General features: G+C 34.8%; 1 protein-coding gene across 1 annotated transcript; it reads left to right on the top strand.

Annotated features, from left to right (window-relative positions):
- Window positions 1-7464: 7464 nt before the first annotated feature.
- LOC311221175 (protein FAM240C-like) lies at window positions 7465-10323 on the top strand (the record flags this gene model as incomplete). The annotated part of the gene is made up of 2 exons (XM_084304998.1): window positions 7465-7610; window positions 10191-10323. The coding sequence occupies 2 exons, from the start codon at window positions 7465-7467 to the stop codon at window positions 10321-10323; spliced, it is 279 nt and encodes a 92-aa protein (XP_084161124.1).
- Between the last annotated feature and the right edge of the window lie 636 nt (window positions 10324-10959).

Here is a 10959-nt window from a genome sequence, read left to right as displayed (position 1 = left end):
CAGACTGTGCAATTTTTTCTCAGCTTATAGTATCTGATCTAAAAAAAAAAAAAAAAAAAAAAAAAAAAAAAAAAAAAGATATTACCTCTACGTATTAATCTCTTCCAAACCTTAGTCATTGAAAGAGAATAGGAATACAACCTACTGTGTTATTGGTGGAGCCGTATTCTCTTACGTTTCAGATAGAGACTTTGGTCTGATTTTACATCATTTAAGGCTTTCAGACAAACTTTGGATGATTTAATGATTAAAGACCTGAAGGAAGGTGGAATAAATGTGAAGAGGATTTGCCAAAAGTCACTCATGACACATTACATCATTGTTTCTATTAGACTGAGATAAACATGGGCAGATAAATGTAGATCAGATAAAATGCAAACCTCAGAAAAATATTTAACATGAGGTCACAGGAAAATTATTAGGTATGCATAAAACAACAGAGAACAATCTTAAAAGACATCTAAGTGATTAAGAAGTGGCTAAAATCAGATAATATCTTTTAGCAAAAGTTCCCTCTCTGCAAGAATGTTAAAAGTGGGATTCCATGGGATTCATCTTAAAAGTCTTACTACTGTTTTGAGTGGTGATATTTGGCATAAAATGAAGGAGTGAGTTAGAGAAATTTTCCAGAGGATACAAAAGTTGTCATCAGCATAGGGGACTGTATATCAAAGACAAAAGAAACAGATGATATGAATGACTGAAATAAAGTGGCAAAAAAGACATGTCATGAATTTAGAATCTAATTAAAATTTCTGTTATAAGACGGAGATTATCAGTTGGAAAAAAAAAAATATGAGGGGAACTAGATGTGTGCATTAATCTATTAGAGAGTCCTTATGAGAATGGTACATTCTTGGAACAACTCCTTTCAACTAACTCATTTACCAAATTCATTTCATAACTTGGTAAATTAAGAGAAGGATTATGCAGTCAGGTTGCCAATGGCATCTGAGATCAGGAGGTCCCTTTCAATCTTCTCTCCATTTGTCAGAGTAAGCAATGCCTTACTGCCCTGTGCTTTTCTGCTCATCCAGTGGTACCAATGGAAGGAGGAAGAATCTGTCCGAGAAAGTGGAAGTGCCAAATTCTATAACAAATTGTATACTCTATAATTCCAGATAGCAGAAGGCTGAGTTCAAATTCCTGTGCTATTCAGAGCATTAACAGCTTTGCTGGAATCCTGTCATGTAGCCTGCTTGGTGCTCCTACAGAACAACACTTCAAAAGTGGGTAAAAAGTCTATTTATCTGCCAGGCACTCAGTAGTTCAATCTGAGACAGGCTGTGTTATTCAACATGTTCTCTTCAGATCTATCAATTTCCTTGGAGGGGACAGTACTGATTTTTTGCAAGTCATATGGAAGATATGTTCCAGTGATTTGCACTTGTCAAAGAATAACTGTTTCTCCAGAGCCAACTTATGACATCAGCAGCACCTGCCAAAAATTATGGTGCAGATCAAATGTGGCATTCAAAGTTTGTGCCCTGTAACTGTCTGGCCATTCCACTTGGTGTGTTAAAGCCTTCACAAAATGAGACTGTAGGTTTGGGTTTTTTGCCCCTGCCATTAAACCAATCCATAATAGCAGATGTCATCACCCCCAAATAAAAATAAGTGACGGATGAAAAGATTTCATCAGTTATTCCTGGCAGTTGGAGTCCTCTTGAAAAGGGGAACCCAGAGGTAAAAGTGACAGTATTCGGTAATCACTCAAGAAATCCATACTTTGACAGAAGAGGAAGCTACTATACACTCAAAGTAAGCATTTATATTCTTGTATTTTGGCCAAAATAAGATTTTCTCTTTCTATCTTGATTATTAAATTCACCTAAACATACATGCACTTACATTTATCTTATTTTTGATAAATTGTGTGAATTTGAATAACATTTTATTCTTTTTCCCTCCATGACCTTGTATTATGGTAGATTTTATTGAAAGATAATCTGCACCTGTCTGATTATAAATTTTCAGAATTATCCTGCCTGTTTTGTCTTACTCTAGTCCTAACTTCAATTATTAACCTGTTGTTTGTTTCTGTGTTGTTTTGGGGTATTACTATACCTTCTATAATAACATACATACTTCAGCTGAATGAAAAAAAATCATAAAATCAATATGTGATTTTCATCCTAATGATGCAGATTAATTTAAGGCTTTTTAGAAAATAAAGATTTTTTTATTATTGTTTAAAAATAAATAAATAAATAAAAATAAACATGATTTTATCACAGGAACTGTACTGTAATAACAATTCAATAATACTGGAAAATGCTCTATGTTTGGGCAAACAAACCCCAGAGAAGGGCAAAAAGAATAAGAGATTAATTAGTGGCCCAACAAAGATAAAATAGCTTATGGTCATGATATGACCCTGGGGACTTGTTCCACCTGAAGGCAAAGATAGTCTTTCAATTGTTTACAATGAAAAAAAAAAAAAAAAAAATCAGAAACATAAATGTTCATGTTGTTCATGTTCAAAGTTAAAATTGGTTGAAATCTTAATATATTGAAAGTGTTTAAATTTACCCTATGTCCGCCTTTTAGAAAGGAAACATTTTTAAAATATATATATACAGTAAAAAAATAATTCTTGTTAAATTCTTGTCTCAGCACACACTTTGAAAATAAAGATTAGAAATGTTTAAACATTATTTCATCTTGATGGCTAAAGTATTTTCCAGTAAGAAAGAAAACATAAGGTTCATTCATTTTTAATAGCCAAACCAACTGATTGATTTTTTTTTTTTTTTGTTATGAATCTTTTGGATTAAAATTTACTTTGACATTTTTTCTCAAAACATGTTTAGATAACAGCTTTGTCAATGCATTAAAATATTCTTCACTTGAAAATAAAAGATTTTCAGAGATTCTCATTGTATGAACAAGTGTTTTTTATCTACATAAAATACTGAATATTGGAGATGAAAGCTAGTTTATGATGCATTGAAGGGAAAGACCAAAAGTGGGTTAAAAAATGCTTCCCAGTATTTCAGACAAGACTTTCTCCTTTTCCTTGTTTATTTTACCTAAACTTTACTAAAAATAGTACTTTAATTCAAAACAGCAAGTGTCATTTCTGAACCTAAAAATGTCTCTGGCAGGATTCCAAAGTAAAAAGATGGTTATGAAGGTGGAGAAGAGAAATTCCTTGCATTAGATATTTGTTTAATCTCTTCTCGGTACTTCAGTCAAAGTTGTATGATATTCTGATAATTCAAAATATGCAGGCCAGGAAGGGACTGAGACCAGAGAATTTGGAAATATACTAATTTAGTACTTTTCCAAAACACATGTCTGCAAAAGAGTTTAAAAGACAGAACATTGTACCACTGGCTGCTTCTGTATTAATTTTGTGGCACTGAATAAAAGCTCCACATATGCTATCTCCCAGCTAGGAGCAAAATTCAATTTCCCTTACACAGGAGAGAACTGATGAGGAAAAAGAACTACTCACTCATTCTTTGAATCTCCTTTAAACATGTTCTGGGGCAGCAGGTCAAAGAATTTAAACCAATGTATTATATGTAGATGCTATCTGTGTATCATAAGTGACAGCCCTCTTACAAATTGCTGCATGGCCATTCTCTACTAACTAACAATTTGGCAACACAAAAAAAATAAAATATTCCTGTAAAGGACCAATGGTATAACAAACTGTTTCATGCACTCATACACATATTTCTGACAGTTGACTTTCAGAGCTGCCTAACATATAAGCTCCTTTTGCCAAGACCTAATTTTATTTTTAATTAGATGCTGTTTTATCAGTTTATTTTATAAAAATAAATAAATAAATAAATAAATAAATAAATAGTAAAATCAGTCAATTATGCTTCAAATCAGCAGGTTGGACTCCACAACCCACAACCTATCTTACTTGTAGTAAGTTTAGTAGATTTAGTAACACTCTACCTTGCACTACCATTACACACATGCTAGTAGTTCTTCATAGGAAATACATCATGGAAAGTTTCATATGCAAATTTTTCAGTGTCATAAATGACACTCACACCAAGATTCCTGAATGATTCATTAAGAACACAGAAATGTTACTGTTTCCTATTTTACTTTCATATCATTGGGAAAACATTTTAAATCACCCTGCCAGTAGTAACTAGAAAAATGCTTCCTCGACTTTCCTTTAGTTTCTTCATGACAATAATTCGTTATATGAAATTAAAATAGAGATGAGAGAGAAGCCATTTTTCTTGCTTACTTTCCAGTTAGTCAAGAGAGTCTAAGAGTGTTTTTGACTTACAAAGAAAATCTAACCATCCTGATAGTTTCTGAACGTTGAGTTATCAGAGTAAAGGAAATAAGAACAAACTGGTTTGCCAGTATTAAATACAAATGTCAGTGTAATTCCAATTTATTTTATTGGGATATTTAAATGGAAACAGAAACTCAATGAACCAATAAAAAATAGAGAAGTAAAATAGAAAGAGTGATTGATATGAAGAAAACAAATGGAAGATTACTCAGAAAGGAAGTTCCTAATTATAATTCAACTAGAAAAAAGAAGGTATTACATAATGTACATGACCTTTACTCTTTCTATACATAGACATTGTAACGTGAGGTTCACAGAAAAGATGTTTTCATACTTCACAGTATGAGAGATGCAAGCTAATAATGCCAGATGGCATCGTCTTCAAAAGTCTTATATAAAGAATCTGTCTTAGCCAGAACCACAGCGATAGATACCATGTGAAATATTCACTGTTACTGATATTCCTAAGAAAGATTATTAAGTCAAAAGTCCTTGGCTTCCAAAATCTTCCAGAAACACACCAGACTAACATTTGCAGAAGTACCTCCTTTTTGGGGTACCTGACTGACCATAACTTGTGCTTCTGAGTGAAGCTGCCAAGATCCAAGACAGCCAAAACAGATAAAGAGGTAAAGATAAAGACTGGAGGCCCTCCTTGTACCACTTGAAGAAATTCTACTAGAAGTTTAATAATCATAAAATCTTAATTTCTAATGAAAGGTTAATGTGTTGTGGCAGACTCTTACACAAGGCAAAGTATAACAGGGTTTGGAGGGCAAACCTACTCAGACAGTTTGTTGGCAGCTTGCACTCGGCTTCTGCGGCAACAGTATAATTATCTGGAGTGTCAAGTGGACAGCTGCTACTGATAGAAGATCCTTCAAATGGTGCAAAGACCCAAGTGACCTGCTAGTCTAGGAATGATGAAATAATCATATTCCATCACTCACTGTAACTACTCATTACCAGAGCATTTATTGTAACATTTTCAAAGCCTATAGAATTAAGGTGCATATAGGGCATGTTCCAATATGTCCATGACATTCTGCAAGATCAAACGTTAAATAATACTGTTATTCTAGTGCCTCAGATTGAGCTAAAAGATCATTAAAAGATTACCTGCATTCTCACATCACTTATATACAAAATACTTTTAGGAATTGGTGCTAGTAAATCTGCTGTAACCATAGCCATATAATGCTATATCTCACTGTGCTACATCATTCCCAGTCCACAGCAGAGGAAACATAAGAAAACTGCTGTTTTCCTTAGATGAAAATATCTGACTGGTTTGGTGATATTACTTCTCTTGCTGACCTTGCAGTGACCACTAACGTAACCATTCAAGCATACCTGATGCTTCATCCATTAGGAGATTATGTTACATATACTAACCAATCCACACTAAAATTTTACTGTGCTACGTTTAAGCAACCAGAATTATCTGTGGAAAAAAAAAATAAAATAAATAAATTAAAAATAAATAAATAAATAATATATATATACACACACACATATGTATATACTGCAGCTGGAAGTTGCAGAGATTTTTCTTTTTGTTAAGCAAGTTTTTCAATGTGGTTAGACTTAGGACCAAGTTTGTAGAAATTATTTGTTTTTATTTATCTTTCTTTAAAAAAAAAAATGTTTTAATGGATATTAAGCCAAATCTAAATATCTAGTCTAGGAATACCCCAAGAACTCAACTTTGTGCCCTTTTAGAACATCAGGAGTTTAAGTACGGTATTTGGTAGGAAGACCTTGCACAATACTGCTGTGATTGTTTTGTGTCTGACACTCTCTAATCTTCTGTTTACAACATGGGACAAATCAAAGGTTTACTCACATTGGCCTACAGTAGCATAGTCTTCTTAATACTTCATATTAATACTTCATAAGTATACTTCATATAGTATGGCAATATCTGCTGAGCAAATTGTCCAGTACATATCAGAGTCTATAAGGCAACAATTCATCAGCTAATGCTAGTGACAGTAGAATATAGATAAATGTAGAGAACCAAAGGGATTTCATAGCAATCCCCAAATTATGTACTGATCTAGTTATAGAAAACTTAGGAGCATGTTTTGTTTCTTTCTTCCACCCTCCCACTTTCTGGAGGGAGTTATAGCAGGAGAGTGATGCATTGGCAGGGGGGTTGGACCCAAAGATCTCTTGAGGTCCCTTCCAACCCCTACGGTTCTGTGATTCAGTGATTCTGTGAGATTGTGCTTCCTGCTTGGGGTAGAAGAATAAGAAGTTGTTGGTACCTCATATAATTTCCTACCAAAGAAATATTTGGCCAACAACAAGTATAACATATGATACAACTTTTCTGATAATTTCCTTTGGGAGTATGCAACAGACCTTAACCTTTCAAAGAACCATTAAGATTTGAAAACCAATGCATGTTTGTTCATACCAGCAAGCATCTAATATATTTGAACATTTTAAAACCATCTACTTTTGAATACTACATGTTTAGCAAGGAAAAGAATCCCCTCACTTCTGCCCTTTTTCTCGTATACTGGAGAAATTCAACCCTACATTCTAACAAGCTCTACTTTTAGTAGTATTTAAATTTAAATTTTGATAAATTAAAGAACAAGCCCATAACAAGCTCCCTAGAGCTTTGTACTTTGTATGCTTCGACTTCAGATTCATAATTTCCAGGCATATATTGTGTTTGATATCATTTGAAGTAGTAATAGTAGTAATAATTTAATAAATATTTTAATAGTAGTAATCATTTAAGTGCAAAGTATTTCCCTTGGATAACAACCATCTATGATCTCTTTTAAAACTACAGGAGACAGAAAAAGAGAAAACCCTTCACAACAGCTCATCTAAACTTCACTCACTATATTTGAAAGTATTTTTCCCAAGTTCTTGCAAAACCATTTAAAATCTCTCACATATTAAGCTTTCCACAATATTCCAGAAAACTGCCATGTGTAGTCTTTGCTCAGTACCAAAAAATAGGTATGGCATTTAACTAACACCCAAGGACTGTTTCAATGCATGAAAATTTTGCAACAAGGCAGAGTAAACATGGGCTATCTATACTCTTTAGACAACATACTTTATTTTAAAAGCCCTTCATGGGAAAGAAATTGCAAGGGGCTAAGCAAAATAGTGTCTTCCTCAGGTTCAGCTCCTGATTTGACATCCAAATTGTTTTTCAGATAATGAACAAGCATACCAACTTTGGACGCCACAAGATAGGTGGTCATGATGCAGAAGGACTGAAGAACTTCTGGGAGAAAGTCATCCAAGAGCATACCAGACAACGAGAAGGTGAAGAACTTAGGTTAAGGAAAAGTGCACTGAACAAGTAAGAGGTATTTTTTAATTTTTGGCCAAGAGAGCAGTCATATCATCACGTGTTTTAAAAAAAAAAAAAAAAAAAAAAAAAAGTAACCCATTATTGTAGTGCTTTATTCATAGCACAGATTGTGTTCTGGGTCTTTGGCACTTTTCCTCTCACAGCTGCTTGTCTCATATTTCCATGGCTCTTCTGCATGGAAACTCAGACACCTCTCACCCCTGAACCCCTTGAACATTCTTTAAAGGCCTTGGAGCATAGCCACATAAAAATAAAGCACCTTGGCAGTATGGTCTGTGACAGCTAGAACATATCAGGATTTTTACCTGGAACTGGTACAGCTTCAGTAAATAAATAAGATTGTATCACATTAAAGCAATAGTTAAACCACGCATTTAATGTGTAGCATAAACAGATCCATAGCACCTTTATCGTATTTGACAGTCTTTTACATCATATAAGCCCAAAGCTAGAAATGGTACAATAAGGTTTGTCTATTCCATGAAACACATTTCATAAATATTCCTGCTCTACAACAGAAAATAAATAAGTAAACAAAATAAAAAAGGCTATTAAGTTTTTAAATTTTATTTTGCGAAAACAGTATAAAACCACAACCACCCCCAGAAGAAGCTGCAGCTGTAGTATAAATACTCCACTCAGGTGTAGTAGATTGCCTCAAATACTTCCTAACCTTTCACACCTCAGAAATTTGAATTAGGGCCTCCGACACACCAGGTGAATCCCCTGAATAATGGACAGTGCAGCAGAATAAGAAATGTATGTCCCTCTTGTGTTTTTCTTATGGGATTTTCTCCTGAAGTTGGCAAAGTCTTTCCTGCATAAGTTTCTTCAAAACTGGCACATTCATATAAATTAACTTGATTTCAAAGAACAAGTATGTACTTGAAAAGGACTGAATCTTTTTAAAAAATCCAAATACTGTGACCCTGGCACCTAAGGAGGAAGCTATTGTCATCATCTTAAAGATGAGGAAATCAATACCTAAGTACACCATGTGTTCCATTATCATCAGATGTGGACAGGCCTGTTCTCAGTATCCTACTCCAGCTAGTCAGTAATATTTCCAAACCCAAATAATAAAGCTGTTGCAAAGAAAAGCCATGAAAATGTTCTGCTGCACTGAAAATCTTTGTCACTATGGCTTCAAAAACAAAAACAAGCAAAAACCCCCCACTGCCACAAGGAGACATCACAAAGAAATTCCAGTTATGGTTGTGTCAATAATATTTTTAATTCCACAAAATTATAAATGTTACAGTTTTTTACATGATCTTGTCTGAATGAAAAAAAAAAATGCAGCAAAAGAATTTTGAAGAGGTCTTAATTACTTCAGGTAATTAATAGACACAAGCAAGTTCCTTCAAGGTCACAAGCCCAAGCAGTTCACAAGTGTTCCCTAATTTAAAAAAAAAAAGGTACATTCAGTAGGTAATAGACACTGTCATTACAAAATATACAGGTTCACTACCCCATGTAAGTGGCACTTGGGAGAATTAAACAGCTCTTAATAGGCAGGTGCACCCTCTGTGACACCTAGGCTGGTAGTTAACAAGAAACAGCAGTGTTTTGAATGGCAAACATTTACTAACTAATTGCACTGCTTTTTGAGGCTTAACTATACTAATGAGAGAATAGTGAAGTCAAGACAGGGCAGACCAAATGGGAAAAGTTCAAAACACAATCTGCAGTCAAACTCAGAAGCCAGACAAATGCAAGCATCCATGTGAAACAGCTAATGCTAAGTTATTCTCAGACAAAATCGTTAGCTGCTGTTCTTTTTAATACATTAAATGTAATATATAAATACATATATATATATATATATATAACAAACAAGCAAAAACAACATATATTCCATGATGCATTTGGCATTACCATATGACATCTAATCCTATAGCATTGCTGGGTCAGGTGCTCCCTAATGCCGTTTCCTTGGAAAATGACCCTACCAACCATATCTTGTAGTAGTCCCTGGTGATCTTCTCTTCTCTCTGTACTAAACTTATGCCTTGCAGCTATGCAGCTTCTCTTGCATGTGACATCAATTCCTTTCATTAAACACATACAAGGTTTGCAGAGATTTTGGATTCCAAATGTCTATATCTTCTCCTTTTTTATTTTGTTTTGTTGTTGTTGTTGTTTCAAAGTAAAGCCAAATAGACATATTTCATTTCCTGCTTGCTCTTCTCTAGAGCATTATACAGTAAATTTGCAGTGAGGACATTAATTGTAATTTTTAATCTCTACATTAAATGACCTTATCAGAAAGACAGCGTAGCTTTGAGAATACCCCAGAGAAAAAACAGCCCTTCACACTGACAGTGTTTCAGCAGTTGTTTGACTCATTAGGAATCCAGCAATGTCACCCACTGATACCATCAGTGCTATCTCTTTCTTCCCTGCATTCCCAATCTGGTAAGCTGGAGAGATGTGTAGATGGTAAATAAATACGGGACAAGTGCTGTGGTGATGAGAGAGGGGAAAGATTCAACCCTGCTGAAAAGCTTTGGATGTATTTGAAAGATTTGGCTTGGTGCTTGCTGAGCACTTGTCCTCTCTTTGCAGGCTTCGCCATGAGTGGACTGAGAGGCTGGAAGGCCGAGCAAAACAGGTCCAGGCGCACATGAAAAAGCAGAAAGAGCAGATGACGTTGCTGTCTATTGAGGCTCTCCCCTCACCAGATAAAACAGTTGCTTAAGGTTACTGTGAAAATACAAAAAGCCCTGGGCTTGACTCTGACCTTCTGCATGCCCCTATTAACCAGTTACATTGCTGAACAAGCAACAGCTCAGACTTTGGTACTTTTCCAGACCAGTTATTAGAGCTACTAGTAAAGTCCTACATAAATTCAGTGCAAGAATAAGGCCACAGTACATAATCTCTTGAATAGTATGGAGGGAGAGATGAGAAGCACTAATCTGTAAGCCCACATGATATATTATTACCCCAGGATGACTTTATTATGTAACTGCATTTTCAAATGACAACAAACATATTTCTCAGAAAGAGTATCTCTTGTTTAATAGGTATAATACATTCAGTTTGCTGCAAGTAAAGTTGTACATTTCCATTTACAGAGCTCTCAGACTGGCTTAATGCAGGTGTCATCTGCCTTGCCTGTCTTGAGCCACAGCAAAGCAGGTTAAAGATTAGTCTGGTCAGCCGGACAAAAGAGGAAATACATTTTTAAATGGAATCAGGAAAAAGAAGGGATGAGGGTTTTGTGATCAATGTATAGGAGAGTTTCCAGATCTGAATCATTAACTGAAAAGAGGTAAAGCTTTTTTCTTTGGTGCATAGATATGAAAAAGACTACCGACATTATCATGAACTA

This window comes from Netta rufina (assembly GCF_964035555.1).
Source record: "Netta rufina genome assembly, chromosome: Z".
Classification (NCBI taxonomy): Eukaryota; Metazoa; Chordata; class Aves; order Anseriformes; family Anatidae; genus Netta; species Netta rufina.
The sequence above is the reverse complement of the archived record's forward strand: the minus strand, read 5'-3'. Positions and strand labels throughout refer to the sequence as shown.